Source organism: Ostrinia furnacalis, unplaced genomic scaffold, assembly GCF_004193835.3.
Source record: "Ostrinia furnacalis isolate ACB-3 unplaced genomic scaffold, ASM419383v2 OfSCF4654, whole genome shotgun sequence".
NCBI lineage: Eukaryota > Metazoa > Arthropoda > Insecta > Lepidoptera > Crambidae > Ostrinia > Ostrinia furnacalis.
The window spans coordinates 284,536-302,562 of NW_021134893.1; the positions used below are offsets into that span (position 1 = coordinate 284,536).

The 18,027-nt window shown below is 36.8% G+C and overlaps 1 protein-coding gene across 1 annotated transcript; it reads right to left on the bottom strand.

The window, feature by feature from the left end:
- Positions 1–540: 540 nt before the first annotated feature.
- On the bottom strand, positions 541–3,890 carry LOC114359740 (protein lifeguard 2-like). The gene is made up of 6 exons (XM_028314231.1): positions 3,742–3,890; positions 2,827–2,962; positions 2,036–2,066; positions 1,376–1,498; positions 1,144–1,296; positions 541–842 (listed from the first exon to the last, which is right to left on the bottom strand). The coding sequence occupies exons 1-6, from the start codon at positions 3,881–3,883 to the stop codon at positions 687–689; spliced, it is 741 nt and encodes a 246-aa protein (XP_028170032.1). The 5' UTR covers positions 3,884–3,890; the 3' UTR covers positions 541–686.
- Between the last annotated feature and the right edge of the window lie 14,137 nt (positions 3,891–18,027).

Here is an 18,027-nt window from a genome sequence, read left to right on the forward strand (position 1 = left end):
AAAAGGAAGTCTCAGACAACCTTTTAAAAGATCGCAGGATGGTGCTCCAAACCTTTTTCTTCCTAATATTATTTTTTTTGGTCTTAAAAAAGATAAGTTCACAGGTGAGGTCTAATTCTGATGCAGACCATAATAAGTTAAGGTAAGCATTACTAGCACACAAAAGCATTCTAATATTCAACAATTTCTACAGTAGCATGTGTGTGTGTCGAAACAGTTGGTAATAAAATAAGCATTCTCATTAATTCTCATTTCGAGCACACTTGTTTCAAGCATACAATTATTAAGAACGCCATTTTATGAGCATGTGTATTTGTACCTGAAGCATTGTTTCAAATTCAAATTCAAATTTTTTATTTATTTATTTTAATTTATTCCCTTGCCTTATGGTTGTTAAAAAAGAGTGCTATTAGTTTTTATTCCATAATTTTATTTAAAAATGTAGGTATGTATTATGGTTACAACAAACGTAGTGAATAGAAACCTAAAGACCGCCGGCAGTGAAAAAGAAAATTAAACACCATAACCCTCCTTCTGGCACAGCGGGTGACAAGCAGAAGTTCGTTCTCTGTGGCGGCGCTTCTTTATAAATTTCCCCATGTACAGTAATAGAATGTCATAGGTAGATTTTATTCACTCCAGCTATTTGAAGAGTGGCTTACGCCCAACAGTGGGCTGTCTAAGTGTCACCGTGCATCTCTGGTCACGTCAGCAATTTGCAGCATTTTAAGGAACACATCGATGACGGACGCGTAAAGCATAAACGATGCGATGGTGTAGTCGTCTTCCTTCAGCTCGATCGTTCTACCACCGAGTATAGTTTGCAACTGCATTGTTAACATCTGGAATAAATGAGTTTAGAAAATAGTTACTCTTGACTTTAATATTGATAAGTAGGAATATTAGCCTCTAAAAACGTGCAACTTAGAGCTACATTGATTTGGAGCTTAATCTTAGAATAACATCATTCAAACATATTTATATATTATATTTAGTTTGGGACTAGAAGCACAGTGTAAAATGTCCATGGATATTTATTTATTTTATTTATTTATTTTAAACACTCGTTTGTAGAATAAAAACAACATTAGTTTATATTGGCACCTCAGCTTACTTACTTGAATATTATGTGTTTTAACATACCGTAACTTGTATAAAAGTGGCAATAATGACTCCAAGCAGCCACAAAGGATTCACGTAGGTCTTAGTTGCTATCAATACAACAGCAATCAGAATTACTGCAAAAAACGCCGTCACCAGCATCACAGCATACATAAAAGGACTTGAGAAGTCAGTCTGAAATAAAACAAAGTGAACCTTATCGACTAATCATGAAGGCTCAAAGCTTATTACCGTAAAATCAGCACAGGATTACCTTTGTGAATGTAAGAAAAACAGCAATTAACACAGTAACTGCAACAGCCAAAATAGTGCACAGTAACACTGATGAGTCGCATAAAGCACTTACTGTGGCTATAATAACACTCAATGACACCACCTGAAAGCATAATTTACATTTTGTAGTAGTCTACTGATGAAAAAATATTACTATAAAATAAGATCAAAAGTAGACAAAGGAAGTCAGACTGTGTAAGTCACAAAACTATCTACAAGTATACTTTCCTTGGGTTCTGGTTATAGCAAGCACTTAAGGTAGCAGGAAGGCGCTGGATGCAGGCCGCTACCAAACGGCCTTTGTGAAAATCATTGGGGGAGGCCTATGTTCAGCAGTGGACGTCCTATGGCTGAAATGATGAAGAACTTAAACTAAATCTCTGAAATGAAGAAGGTTTTGTATCTTAGGTATACATTTTAAATTGTTAGGTATTATGAATTCAAAAAATTACCGTTAGGCACAAAAAGTAAAAATTGCAAGGAACACGTCTGGAACAGTCTGTACACACAAACCCATAGTCTATGAACAAGAATATAAATCTGTAAAGATAAAAATAATGGAAAAACTCTATGGTAAGATTCAGGAGTTCATAGAGTCATTTACATGTACTTACAAGAATAAGGCAATCATAAAAATTGCCTCCTTAGCGATGAATTGTTTTACATCTGGCCTGAAAGAATAGTTATACAATGAGGTATCGTTTTTATACTTTACTTAATTTGGCACCACTGGCGATTATCAGTGGTGCTGCCCCAAGCAAACTTGGCGGCGCACTGTAGCAGACGAGGCGAAGAAAATTCGGCAAGACCTGGAGCGATATCAAACGTGAAGCTCAAGACCGAACGCGATGGAGGACTGTTGTGGACGCCCTCTGTCCCATCTTACGTCTCTGGCGATTGACATGACCCTACTTTACGGTGGCGTCCTCCTGGTGAGTGCAAATGAGATATTATTCTCCCTACCAGTTCAGTGCTCACCAGTTGGCGCTACTATCTTCGCCTCTAGCAAGTCTAACCTACAGTGGCGATAAATGGTGAGCGCTAAAACGGTGAGCCTTCATTCTACAGATTAAATTATTATTAGCGGGTAGCTAATAGCCCATATTTTTATTAAGATACTCGTATGTGTCCTTAATTATTGATATTTATTGTCAGTAAGGCCAAAGGCTACCAAACCTTTGGTTGTCGAACTTTAGCGTCTGATTAATTTCGTTGCGGGTCCAATGATAGTTTAACTTTCCCCCGGGACAAACTTGACCTTCACTGGTTGGGGTTTTATTGGCGGTCAAGCTGTGGATCCTGGATACACAGGCAAAATTGCAGAGGTGGGAACGAGAGGAGGGAATAGTCCAGTTGTAAAGATTCAAAATTTCAGACTTACAAATGGACAGAGGAGTCAAACTATACACCATAATTTATTCAAATACTTACGTTATCATAATATATCCGACCAATATCCCCGTGAACATAAACATAGTGAAAGTCATCAGCATTATACACTGTATGAACACAGTGAGAGTACCAGGCCGGTATGCAGGCAAGACTTTACCGTCGTGTGCCCTCGGATCTGAAATTTCAAAATATAATAATAATTTCGCGGTGCAAATTTGATGCGGTGGAGTTGGCGAAACGCCAAACACTGTGTTATCTTTGGGGATAGTGCCTATTTACAGTTTGCTAGAAAATAAGGAAAAAAATTGGCATTGTGTTTGCTGGCTGCTCGACATTTTCAGCTAAGAGTTGCAAGCAAAGACATAAGAACAGTCTTAAACTTGTCTTCTTTATTTCTATTTTACTGGTGGCTTGATGGACTAAAACCCTGGCTATAGTAAAAGGTTTGAGTCCTTCAGGAGAACATGTATTAAATGTTCGTTCTATCTATAGTTGTAGAGTAAGCTATATTGAGAGGCGTATTAGGATTAAGCTTCGCGTTTCAGTACAATTAGGTAACATAGAGAACAAAACGATTCTTGATGCATAATTTATTATAATATGTTACTACAGTACTCACAGCTTGACGTTTTATTTGTGTTGCTATACCTTGCCTATACTTGTAAGTAAATCTTAAATTTTGAAAAAAATACTGTAAAATTGTGGATAACTTTAATATTGTTTATTCATTTATCTAATAAGATATGTAAATAAATTTTAGTCTATGTAGGTTAATTATTTGTATTATTCTTAATCTCTTAATTCTATACTTTTAATAAACTTATTTTACAATTTCTGAAAAATCACCTAAAAAAATAATAATAATAAGATATGTTTATTAATCAGTTATTTAGCTCCATTATGGAGCATACTTACACTCTGACTATTGTGGTACAAGTAAATATTTAAACTCACTAGTATCCTCAGGTTCATTTTGCTGCTTAAACATATTTATAACTATGTATTGAGTTTGGATATTATCCGAAGGTATCGCATCTTTATGGATTTCTCTACTTAAAGCTAATATTTCTTCTATCTTCATTTCTGTTTCATCCATTTGAGTTCCCAAGTCTACCTTGGCCTTCTTATTTTCCTCTTCAAGTTTATAAATATCACTTTCTGATTTTGTACGTCTAACAATATTTCTGGCAATTTCATAATCGAAAATGTGAGAATTTATTCTTATCATGTACTTGACTCAGTATTATTTATTTTCTTTTTCCCTTTAGTTTTGTTTACTAGATTTTGTACAATTTCAATTTTGAGTGACAGTTTCTTTGACTTTTTACTTTCTTTATAACACAGGACGCAAATGACACGTTATTGTTCAATCCTATCTCATTTGCAAAAATGATTAGAAAATAATCTTATAAAAACAGTCTATTGTAGACGACGACGCTGCTCTATGAAATGTTCTAGTGGTCACCCTTTCACATACGAATTGTAAGAACTTTACATCTTAACGTATAATACAAATTATACAGAAATGCTAGCTAGTCTATACTCACATTTAATATTTTATGTGTTATTCTATTATCCCCACAAATCCACAATCTGTATTAAGTAATTTTTATTTCTAAACCGTTTAAAAACCTCCATATTTTGGCCCTTTGCACATAATTGTCACCCAGATTATCCACAACAATGCCCCTCCCCGCCATTAACCTACAATTTTTCTCATAAATTTCGATTTAAACGGTGTCCAAATCCTTATAATTGGTTTCATTCACCGGGAACACCGCCATTAGCGCCTCAACCAATCCATTTGAAGCCTTGTTGGCATTAGTCGAGTAATTTAGTCAAGTGGCGAGTTATTTAGAAGCTGAACACCAAAAATTTATTCGGTTACTAACGCCCGTATTCACAAACATTACTATGAGGTCTCACAGTTAGCGTGGACGCACAGAGTGACACATGAACCAATCACAGAGCTCTATTCAACGCTATGCGTTAGATTTGCTGCATCACTTAAGCAAGCATCGTTTGTGAATACAGGCGTTAATCGTTTAATCGAGCTATGAGTCGAGCCAATCCATTATGATCTATTTTGAAAGGAAAGTAGCAACTACAACACGCGTCCCTTCACACTCGTTCGCTGGCTAAACGAGTCCGAACCGGGCGGTTGTCGAGTTCATACAAAAACCATTGACTTGTAAACTGTACTCGACCAAAGTGCAAACGGTTTTTTTGTAAGAAACAAGTTTAGTTATCTCATCTTATCTTATTTAGAGCCGCGCATGAGCACAGTGCACGTCGAGCCATTGGGATCTTTTGTTACTCCCCTTTACTTTTATTCCCCCTCATCCGCAAAAATCCTATCCATAAAGTGAATCAAGTGCTAGGGTGAGAAGGACTTATAACCTTCTGGTGCCAGATAAGCCGACCCCAGGAGAATCCTAGTTCTAGCTAGCGCATCGCATTCGCACCGTAGGTATTTCATGGACACCGCATGTTCTCCACATGCCCGACAGCCGTCTTCCGTAATTATGCCCATCTTGTGGAGTAGTTTAGTTATACAGGGTGTCCCAAAAACAATGGATAACCCTGTAACCATCGATAGGCCTCGCCATGGTCTCCCTAACGTCCAATTTTGACCCCAGTAAAAATATCACCGTTTTCAAGATTTTTAAGTTTTTGTGCATTTTTAGAAAATTTCCACCTGCGATTACTTTTTCTCATGCCATTTCTACAAATGAGGATACTTTTCAATCTAGTTTTTTTCTTTATCACAAGGGATAGTTGGGCTATCAAAAAAAAAGATCAAAGTTCAACAAACTAGTTTGAAAGTATGAAAATTTTAAGAAATTGCAGAAGAGAAGGAAAAATTAATTCATTGTCTTGCACTTTTGATCAGCCATCGTGTAAAAAAAATGTAGGAAGACCATCGTGCCCATTACCTCAAAAACTTTCTTGGTTAATTGAGATTCTAAAAAGGTATCACAAGCCTATGTATCCTGTATTATTTTTATCTTATGGCTACTTGAATAGCAACTAGTATGAAAACTGCAAAAATGAGTTTTTCTCGTAATAGTTAAACTAGGACTGCATAGTGGCATTAAATACAAATGGATACTTTTTAGCGTAGGAATTTAAATAAAGCAACATTTTATCATCATCATCATCATCATTTCAGCCATAGGACGTCCACTGCTGAACATAGGCCTGTACCCTAATGATTTTCATAATGACCGCTTGGTAGCGGCCTGTATACAGCACCTTCCTGCTTATCTTTATGAGGTCGTCGGTCCACTTTGTAGGTGGACGTCCTACGATGCGCTCTCCGGTACGTAGCCTCCACTTGAACCCTGCTGCCTCAGTTCTGCGAACTACTGTGCCTTGCCCTTTGCCACTTCAGCTTGCTGATCCGTCGGGCTATGTCAGCGACTTTAGTTCGTTTACAGGTCTCCTAATTTCTGATACGGTTTCGTAAAGAAACCCGAGCATAGCCCCTTCCATAGCACGCTGTGCAAAAAATCCACGTTTCCGAGCCGTGTATCATCACGGGTATCTGTCTATAGGCACATTTATAAGGTGTAAAACAAAAATTAAGTAATCACAAAAACGCAGAACGGACGGCCAATGGGGCAACAGGGTTCAAGTGGAGGCTACGTACCGGAAAGCGCATCGTAGGACGTCCACCTACAAAGTGGACCGACGACCTCATAAAGGTAAGCAGGAAGGTGCTGGATGCAGGCCGCTACCAAGCGGTCATTATGAAAATCATTGGGGTACAGGCCTATGTTCAGCAGTGGACGTCCTATGGCTGAAATGATGATGATGATGATGATAAAATGTTGCTTTATTAAAATTCCTACGCTAAAAATTATCCATTTGTATTTAATGCCACTATGCAGTCCTAGTTTAACTATTACGAGAAAAACTCATTTTTGCAGTTTTCATACTAGTTGCTATTCAAGTAGCCATAAGATAAAAATAATACAGGATACATAGGCTTGTGATACCTTTTTAGAATCTCAATTAACCAAGGAAGTTTTTAAGGTAATGGGCACGATGGTCTTCCTACATTTTTTTTACACGATGGCTGATCAAAAGTGCAAGACAATGAATTAATTTTTCCTTCTCTTCTGCAATTTCTTAAAATTTTCATACTTTCAAACTAGTTTGTTGAACTTTAATCTTTTCTTTTGATAGCCCAACTATCCCTTGTGATAAGGAAAAAAACTAGATTGAAAAGTATCCTCATTTGTAGAAATGGCATGAGAAAAAGTAATCGCAGGTGGAAATTTTCTAAAAATGCACAAAAACTTAAAAATCTTGAAAACGGTGATATTTTTACTGGGGTCAAAATTGGACGTTAGGGAGACCATGGCGAGGCCTATCGATGGTTACAGGGTTATCCATTGTTTTTGGGACACCCTGTAGATGACCCACGCTGAACTATCCCACCAAACTCAATGACAGGGGGGCGCTACCATCGTTCAACTATATGGTTTCCAACATGGCAAAAATCGGAACCAGCGATCCGGTATTGACGGTGGCGCCCCGCTGTCAATGACATGAATAGGACAGTTCAGTATTTTGGAAATACTAAAAAGGCGAGTTCAGTTTTAGCTAAATGACGTCTACTGCTGGACAAAGGCTTCCCCCAAGGAGTTCCATAACGACCGGTCCTGCACTGCGGCATCCAGATACTTCCCGCGAAAAAGGCAAATGCAAGCTACTTTACTAAATTACTCGACCAGTCCGAACAGGGCTTAACGGACCGGCGCAGCTTTTGTCAATTTGCTAGAGTACCCCACGCTCATTTTTCACATCTTTTCATCCTGTTGACGGCCCTACGTCATTGTTGTCAGGATTTCAGTCTGAATCTTAAGTATGCGCTTTTTGTTAATGCCCTTTGAGATCTTAATGAATACAGATTATTGGGGATTGAAAGGATATTATGTTGGATGAAATGAGGCATCATAATCAAAATGCCATCAAAGATTCTCGGTAAGGAAATAAAATGTATGAAAGTAAAATCTCTTCACAGAAATACCTATTTGGAATTAATCTATATTGTATTCAACTTCTGTGATCTGGTCGATAGATTATTTTATACATAATATAACCTATTTTAAACGACTGTCCTCTAGATTGTCTGGAAGAGATTGCTTCATAGCGATGAAGCCGCCTAGTGATGTTCAAACATCTCTTTTGTTTATTTCATTATTTTTGTATTTTGTGCAGTCACTACACGGGTAGTAGGTACAATAGTGTTAAATGCAATAACAAAAAATACATTAAAGTGTTTTAGCTTTGTCAAGTGTGCTGACGACTGTACATTACATTTTAATTATTAATTTAATCAAGTTTGTTTACCTTACCTTATAATTGACGGATTTGTTTACTTTGAATCAAATCAAAATCCTCGTACATTTTGACAGTTAATTGACTTCATATTCGCAAGAATCTTCACAAAGGAAAGCTATTTGTTCCTGGTTCAAAGTAAGTCGTTACATTCTGACAGTTACTGGTATTAAGGAATATTGAATCCATATTACTTTTTTCTTTGAAATTGCTTCAGGAACAGGATAAACCTGTTATTGACATTCAGGTTTTAGTACATCATCAATGAGTATAATAAACTTTTGGACAAAAATATACTTTCATTAAAGTTGACAACACAAACACAACCTTATTTAAATTGTAACAAAGACGTGTTGCGAACTTTTTGGCTACTTTGGGTGACACGAACTATTTGACGCTGGTACCTTATGCATTGAAATCTTGCAATATACGGGTGTGGAAGCGATGCACGAATGAACTTTTAGAACCTTTACGAAGATCGATTCGATTCGATCGATCGATTGAAACCATCAATCCCTAATTTTTAAGTGACCCCTATGGTAACACATAACAGACATTTTGTTTTCATAGGGGTCACTTAAAAATTAGGGATTGATGGTGAAAATGTGTACTAATGTGAAATAGCATCCAAAATAAAATTAAAAGGCTTAATATTAAGCCTATCACTTCTATGTTAAGAATAGTAATAGAGTGATTTTCGTGTGATACACTGGGAACTGGGAATCAAATTCAGGACCTCAGAATTGAGACAGAACATTCTCTGACCACGAAAACGCTTATAAATGTAAAGTAGCAAAGACTATTTTATGTACTCAAGTCTTGCAGCGAGCTGTATACTATAGTCTGGTCTCCGAGCACGTAGAATTTTGTCCAATGACTCCAAGCTACCTATCCTTATCGCTCGCGTGTAATTATATTGCTGTCACGACTGTGCAACGGGCGGTCGCAGTAAGTGTGCGAGCGCGACAGCAACATAATTACGCGCGATCGATAAGGATGGGTAGTAGCTTAGGGTCATTGGACAAAATTCTACGTTCTCGCAGACCAGACTATAGTCATATTACATTGAAGTTAGGAGAAAACAATTATACAACCAATTACCAAAACAAAGGCTTTTTTACATTCAAAATTAAGTTGAAAAGAACTTCGAAGGCCATTATTTCCGTAATTAAAGCTCCCACTTTTAAAAGAACCTGTCACAATCAATCTCATGTCCTTGTTTTTGTCTCAAACCTTTTGGGGAACGATAAAATATTCCCTTTAAAACAAAGTTGTTGAAAGCGACGGCCGGGTGTAAAAAGCTCGTAAGTAACAAATTCGTAAATTGCCCTTTCATAACCTTTCCAGTCCTGGTTTCTGCAAGCTGTTACAGTGTAAGTTTTGGAATGATAATGTTTTGTTTGAGTTTTGCTAAGCACAGACAATTTATGGGTTCCGCTGTGTTTTAAGCGAATATTTTAAAGTGCATTAATTTGTCTTTGTTTCTTATGTCACGAAGAACTTCCCCTATAAAGCACAGTTAGGTTTAGTTACTATTTTTTAATTACTATTCTAAATTAACTTTCACCTTATACTTAACACTCAACAACAATTTAAAAATTATAAATATTTTTTTCTTTAGCTAAACTTTTTAGACTGTTTTGTATTGTATGTTTAAACTTTCCTAAAAAACATTTGAAGAACTTTCAAATGCCGATGTATGAGTAATGGTACAAATTATGAACTTAAACCTTCACTACCTACCTGCTGTGCAGATAGTGTAGGTAAGTACTAGCTTGATTTTCAGAAAACTTTAATTCTTTTGATAGTTTCGGCCGATACAAACGGTAATCAAAAAAATATTTTTAGTACTTTCTCGGTTTCCCATCCCACCCTTCCAGTCTTCAAACAATCCCAGCTTTTATTGTTGTTATTATCTCGCAAAATTCGTTGATGGCAGCCCTGTGTAGGCGGAAAAAGTTTAAGAATACCGTAGTTAGATAAATTAGAAGGATTTGTAAGCGTTGCGATTTTTGACGAACGTAATTTCGCGGTTTAGAGTTTTATGGGCTGTTCTTTTATACTGTTTTATTGTTTTGTCGACTTTTAACAACTTTGAATTTGGGTTTTTTTTATAGCTACTAAAAAGTCTTGCAATGTATGGTATTATGGAGCCTAACTGTGTGTCGAGGAGAAGGTAGGTGCAGGTAGATGAGTGAAACTCAGAGTCCAGATTTGAAGTGATCATTTATTTACAAAATGCGCTATATTTATAGTACACAGAAAGGAGACAGAAACATTGGTTGTCGCACACGACATGAAACATTAAAACTTTCAGTGCTTTCTGCGCGCGCACCATAGAGGAAGCGAGACAGCGATATCTGTCCTCTCGCGCGTAGGTTACATCCACGGAGCTCCCGCGGTGGGTGTGCGAGCGAGACAGCCTCTCGGACCTCTCTTCCGGAGGTTATAAATATAAGCGGCCTCTTCGCGGCCAATCTCGCAGTACGGCAGCTGACACGATGCGACTCCCACAGTATAAAATATGTGTTTGGAAATTTTGCATTTCAGTCACTGTTGAACATAGGCCCATCCCAGTGATTTCCACATCGCCCGGTTGGTTACGGCCTGCATCCAGCGCCTTCCTGCTTCATTTATTAACAAGGTAATTACTATTTTTTTAAGTTTAAAAGCAACAAAGGAATAAAGATAGTAATGGTACCTATTCATTAAGACTGGTAAAATTAATCCAAAAAGAATTTGAAAAATACCTAGTGTACTTTCTGAAATACATATAAAATCCAAAATCGTTGTAAAAGAGGTAAAAGTTTTTCTATTTTCCGTAAAGTTACAAAAATCTTTTCTTTGTAATATTACTTCATCATTATCATCATCATTTCTGTCATAGGACGTCCACTTCTGAACATGGGCCTCCCCCAATCATTTCCACAATGGCCGGTTGGTGGCGGCCTGCATCCAGCGCCTTCCCGCTACCTTTATGAGGTCGTCGGTACACCTTTTGGGTGAACATCCTACGCTGCGCTTTCCGGTTCGTGGCCTCCATTCCAGAACCTTGGTTTATTTTATGTCTTATGTATTCTATCAACAAAATGGTCACACCTACACTGGTACTGAACTCTTCTCTGTGTATCATTACGAGTACATAGCGACAATAAATGCAAAGCCGAATTTAGAATTCCATTGCAAGACATTGCACATTGCACAATCATGAAAATGCATTACAGTATGCAACACTTGGGCGGAGTCAGGGCATGGCTAGGGACAAACAAAATATGTTTTATTTTAATTAAATAAATAAATATCATCTTCATCATTATCATAAGGTTATTTGGTCTCCATTGCAGGAGCACTACTTTTTTAACGGGTTACAAAGAGCTTTTTGTTTTACTCAATATTAGTTTCCTAATATTAAGATTTTGTAAAAAATTAAATTTTGGAATTAAAATTTTGAACTCAAAAGATAATTGTTATGTTTAAGGTCTATGAATAACATAAGAAAATCTTGATTGTTCTTAGATACGATTATTCTGGTTTTTATTTTATTCAAGCAATCACTTTTTCTCTAAAACTCCGACAAAACTTCCGAGAAAGTAAAATTCTTCGCAGTCCCTTTTGCCCCGAAAAACCTTTCGCAAGATAATCAAGGCAATTTAAAATAATTACAAAACAACTACAAAATTTATCGCGTCAGGGCTGACTCCTTATAAATTTGGCCTAGCCTGTGAGCGCAAAAGACCCCCATATATTTTTTTCGCTTGAATCCATCCCTGATAAGTCACGTTATAGCATCCTTCGCTTTGACACAGCATTGTAATAACAGCCAGCTTATGTGCTAAACGCTCCTCTTGTCATCTTTAGCGTTTAAATTATTATACACTGATCCCAAATCAAATTCAATTTCTCAAGGGGGAGGCCTTTGTCCATCAGTGTACGTCATTTGACTGAAACGACGAAATTTGAGAGGGCAGTTCTCCTATATTGGAGGGGATAAGCTATCTAACTAAACTCCGATAAACGTTTCTTCGATATTATGTTGCTCCGACACCATTTAATTTCGATATTATGACCTTACTCCGCCAGGGGCGTTTTACGTTTTACGTAGTAGGTACGATATTTAGCCGAGATGATGATAATGATAATGGCGTGATGCTTGCATGCTATAATGAAAGAAAGTTACAAAGTGTTACTGCTACCATATGAGTTGGCTGTTCATCTCCTTCCTATACAGTAGCTGTAGAAATAATAGAATTGTTTCTCTAACGATCTCCAGGACAGTTAGACGGCACCCCCTGAAATTTTGCTTCCATTCCCAATTCTACTGCTATCGTTAAAATGCAAGAACTGCTATTAAATGCCTTTCGATGCTGTCTATTGTGTACACTAACCAAATCGGGTTATAATTTGCATAATCTACTCATAATAAAATTATAAAAAGGAATTATGTATATCGTTTTAAAAAGGACAACAGAATCACCCAAACATACTCTTCATAATTGAGTTTTGTTTTTTATCCCAAAAGTTATGTTTTGAGTCCACACTAGTGAGCGCGTTAATTAATTTTAATTTAGGTCTTGAAAGTTTCCGCTAGGGGCGCTGTACAATGCGTCATACATATAATGTAATGTTTTTACGCGCTCACTATTTATGTACACTCACACTAAGCCCTCAGAACAAATAGGTACTTGAACGTAGAACTTAGGTTGTATAATAAATATAATCGCTCCACAAACATTGATCTCTTTTCCACGTCATTACGTAAACGAGAAACATTATTGGATGGCTAATGATTTACAATGCAATGTTAATACCTACTTTTATTGCCTAGCTAATTTAAAAAGACATTACATAGATTTTTATTATAATATTATATTTTTTTATAACCAAAGAATAGTTTTATATTTTGTGATTTACATATTTTTAAAGTCTTCTTATAAACGCAAGTTGTGTTCGCCAGTAAGTGGCTTTACATTTAATAAGACACTCTAGAATAAGTTTAAAATTATCTAACATGTATTAATGTTTATACACTAATACATGTTAGATAATTTTAAACTTATGCTGTTGGTGAACCTTTTTTATAAAATAAAATAAAAAATAAATAGAATACAATGCCAAACTAAATGCACTCTGCCCTGTGAGGATCCTCTGATATCTATAGTGTTTTCAATTATTCAAGTCAGAGGTTCGCAAAGTTTCCTTGTGGTAGACCTGTGTGCTTACCATGAATTTACTTTAGGCGTAGCTAGTACTAGCGACTGTGACAAAAAATCTATGAAGATTTTAGTTCTTGAGAGTAGCCGCTAGGGGCGGTGTACAATTTGTCATTCATCTAATGTAATTCTTATTACTCAGTTTTAATAAGAACATTGCAGGTTTAGAACAGTCTGTCTATGAACAAAATAGTAATGTGCTTCGCAATGCTCTCTCAGCCGTTGGTCACTTATTTCATATTAGATCCTCGTCCCAACTAAATCTTTGGGGGTCAATAAAATAATTTTGAGAACCACCACTCCAAATGGCATCACAACGAACATGGTGTCGGCGGTCACCACTCACCAGTCTAATGCATGCATTTTCCAATCGCAGCCAAAGCTCGCTTGGCTTACAAACGGAATATTTGAAAGCTCTAATCAGTATTGCGAGAGAGAGCAACATTAGCTCATTAGTTTGAATGGAACAGTGTGCCTACCATGAGTTTACGTTAGGTGTGCTCGCTAGCGACTGCGTAAAAAAATGACATTTAAATGTATGACATATTGTGCAGCGCCCCTAGTGGTTACTTTCAAGAAATAAAATCTTCATATAATTTTTTGACGTATTCGCTAGCGAGCTCACCTAACGTAAACTCATGGTAGGCACACAGTAGAGTTAGGGTTGCTCTATTTTGAGTGAGTTTTCATTGTTCTTCTTTTGTTATTTAGAAATTATTTATGTGAAATGAAAGACCTTCATTTAATTTGTATTATTGATGGTAATTTAAAGACGTTTAACCTTTTAAGTGCTCTTTATGTATCGTTTTCGTCCACTTCTTATAAATAAAAGCATTGCTGTTGAGAAAGCTCCGTGTGTCTCGTAACACTGTTTCATTAAACTTTAAACCTAATACCAATTCTCCTTAGTTAACGGCAAATATTAACTTTATATATATATATAGCTATATATATAATAGAAACTAAAAATAAACTGTTCTATGTTAAGTTGATTGAGTATATTTCCATAAAAGACAATACATAACCAAACGATGCTGCGTGTAATGGATAAAAGACGTAAAGTTATCATTTGTGTAAATGAAAACATACTTTTTTTGGTAAATGTTGCCATTATGTAAACATTTGAGAGCTGCTTAGCTGATCACGGCTTCAAATCCGTTGAGTGGCGTTTGAGAATACCATTTAAAATTGAAGGATACTTAAAAGACAATGCCGGAAATTGGCGTCTTTTTTTTTCGCGCGGCCATCGACCAAACCTTGTTTTTTGATTACAAAATAGTGTAATAAACCAAACTTACTATGACATGTATACCTCTAAACTCAGTCTGAACTGAGTTACGAGCATCAGAAGTTTGATGATTTTCATACTAGATTTGCTGTTTGGGCGCAAGTTTTGTAAGAAATTGCAACAAAATAATGACATTGTATGTGTAAACAAACAATACCATCCATTAAAGGCACCAGACATCAGTATGCAGCAGAATCAGCGCAATAAAAAAATAGCGCAATATTTTGTTGCAATTTCTTACAAAACTTGCGCGCAAAAAGCAAATCTAGTATGAAAATAATTAAACTTCTAATGCTCGTAACTCAGTTTAGACTGAGTTTAGAGGTATACATGCCGTAGTAAGTTTGGTATAAAACACTATTTTGAAATCAAAAAACAAAGTTTGGTCGATGGCCGCGCGAAAAAAAAAAGACGCCACCTTCCATACAAAATCTGGCATTGCCATTTAGGAGCCCGTCAGCTGAGTGACAGATTTGAGTAGTGTTTCAGTATTCGGCCGTAAGTAATTATAATTTTTACACGCCGAATATCGGTAAGACATGTTGATACTAACAAAATCTACTAACACCAAAAATATATTTCTGTATTGTCTCACACATGGTCTGATAAATAAAAATATCTTTATCTTATCTTTATCTTATCTTAATCTTTAAAATGGCATGCGATGTAAACAAAATCGTAAAAGGTAGAGCTACCAGTAGGCTGATAGACTTGATTGACAGAAAAATAAATCGAATATTAATAACAGCAAAAGCCAGTAATTACACAACAATCACTATTATCATAATAAAATTACCTATTTTTAAATCTCTTGTAATTCAAAATGTCTTCTATAAACTAAATTACATTTCACTCCAAGCACTTATCGCCTTATTCCGTGCAAGCAAGAGTTACGAGCCGCTCGCATGCCGCCGCATACTCGCGCTCAATCTGGCATCCCTGATGGAAGAATCCGTGCCGCAATGAAGCCGCGCCTTCTGCCGCCGAAAACAAATGTGCATGGCGGGTAGCGACAGCAAAACAATCATGAAAATTATTTTAATTTCTGTAAAATGGCTTAAAAAAGTTGACTAAGAAAAATGCATTCATGTTTTGAAAATATTAAGTCAGCCTAAGAAAGTTATGTCACACTTTTGGAGACACAAAAAGTCTAGTGGGTTTGACAGTAGAGAGAATTGAAAAGAAATAATCTATTTTTCGTTTCAGCCAAATAACGTCCACTGCTGGATCAAGGCATCCCCCAAGGATATCCGTATCGACCGATCCTGAAAGAATCTATAAAAATCTAAAATTCCCAATTATATTTTGTTCCAAACACTTATCACAGCAGTAAAGTTACTAGCCGTTCGCATGCCGCCGCATACTCGCGCTCAATCTGGCATCCCTGATGGAAGAATCCGTACCGCAATGAAGCCGCACCTTCTGCCGCCGAAAACAAATGTGCATGGTGCGTAGCGATAGCACAAAAATCCTAAGAAATATGACTATACAATACTAGACTATGTCACTAATTCTTACCTTAATAAATAACATTTCAGCTACCGGACGTCAACTGCTGAACATAGGCCTCCCTCAATGATTTCCAGATTTGAAACGGCCTGCATCCAACATCTTCCTGCAACTTTTATGAAGTCATCTGTCTACTTTGTGGCTACCAGTTGACGTTCCAACACGAGTGAAGCAAGAATGCAAGCTATACTCGAGTCGTCTTTGTATATTTATTTATGTTTAGCTTCATCCCAAATGAACTGTGTCAAACTTTTGATAACCTCTAGCTAGACCATAAAAATAAGACTGAAGAGTGTTAGCCTAGGCGCAGACCACCGATTTTTAGTTGGTCGATAGTTGGGTCGGGCTTTTAATTAGCATGGAGATGTGTGAACGTTCGCACATTACACCGATTTGCTATCGGCCGATTCTTCATACACATTAAAATCGGGCCCAGCCAACTAAGTATCGCCCAACTAAAAGTCGGTGGTCTGCGCCTTGGCTTAGCAGTGAAAGAAGAATTTGTTTAAAATTTTAGTTAGTAGTCGGGGTGAAAATGACTTAATACAATCGGTCAATACAATGAAGGGCCATCATAAGTTAAGTCATAAAACTAAACCAATTTACTCGTAATTATGACATCGAACAATCTTGTAAGTTCTAACTAACTAAACTAGTCCAGACAACTAGTTAACCATTTTTTTGCTGACTCTACTTACGTGCCGCAATCGGTATTCGCGCCGCGTCGCGAGGTGCGCTGCAGTGCGAACGTTCAATCGCATTTAGAACTGCACATACGGCCCGTAGCGAACGTTCGCAGTCCAGACTAGTTCTGTTGTGGTTAGACGCGGTTATTTGTTGAGCCAATCGAAGAGATATAGGGTGTTTGGATTTGTTATTTATTGTAAAGTTAAAAGTCATTCATTCAATAGAGTGTTTGACACCACATTATCAATTCACGTAATTTTTATAAGCTATCAAAAGAAGAATCGCCATTTTGATTTTGTGAAGCTGTGAAGTTGATGATTATATCACTATTGCCAACTTAAATGATTAACTTTTAGTAGGTTAACCCAATACCTAACCTACCCAATACCTTTAGCCTAAACTTTTGGCATCTTGAACAATAACAAGGTATTGGATGCAGGCCGATACGATACCAACCGGGCATTGTGGAAATCGTCGGGGGAGGCTTATGTCAGCAGTGGACGTTTTATGGCTGAAATGATGATAATGATGACCTTTAACTTAAACTTATGGTAACTTATACAACAAAAGAACAAGTTATCTAATTATTGCTCTAAATGTAGAGACTTTACGTCGTATATTCCGTAAACTAAATCTGGCAAAAGTTAATAATTTCGTACTTACATCGTGCATGATTGGTATTTTGTGCATAATTATTATTGTTAGTAGACCAACACTGTCAGAACGTTTCTAACTTAGTTTCTCAAACCCCACAAAACTCTTACTCCATCGTCCATGCCTATTATAAAACGCCATTTAAACATCCTATAAATCTAGAACGGTCAGTAAAAATGCGGGTAGTCCGCACAAACTAGCGACAAACAGATGGAGGACAAAACGAAGATTTACTCCCTGCCAGGAAACACATCCTTTATTGGCACAAGGAATCTGTGGAGAGGCTTGTAGCCTTATTTTTTTACACTTATATTATAAAACTCATTTTATGATTGCAAATAGGCTTCTAAAAAGAACTTCTACACGTCCCAGTATTAACCCTACCATTGCTTCGGGACAATAAATGGGCCAGTGCTGAGAAGAAGCAGCGCAAGAAACTCAGTCACTAATACATAATGTATAAAGAGGCAAGATTAGGTACTTTTTTTTATATAAGACAAGGCAAAATAATATTTGTCCGCAATCGCACCTGGTGTTAGGTTT

Bases quoted from the DNA above. Each gene is read 5' to 3' on its own strand.
- LOC114359740 (XM_028314231.1), bottom strand. From the start codon at position 3,883: ATGGATGAAACAGAAATGAAGATAGAAGAAATATTAGCTTTAAGTAGA. The intron at 1,499-2,035 runs GCAATTTTTATG...TTATGCTTTCAG, and splicing joins AACAATTCATCGCTAAGGAG to GTGGTGTCATTGAGTGTTAT. The intron at 1,297-1,375 runs GTAATCCTGTGC...GTTTTATTTCAG, and splicing joins TTTTTCTTACATTCACAAAG to ACTGACTTCTCAAGTCCTTT.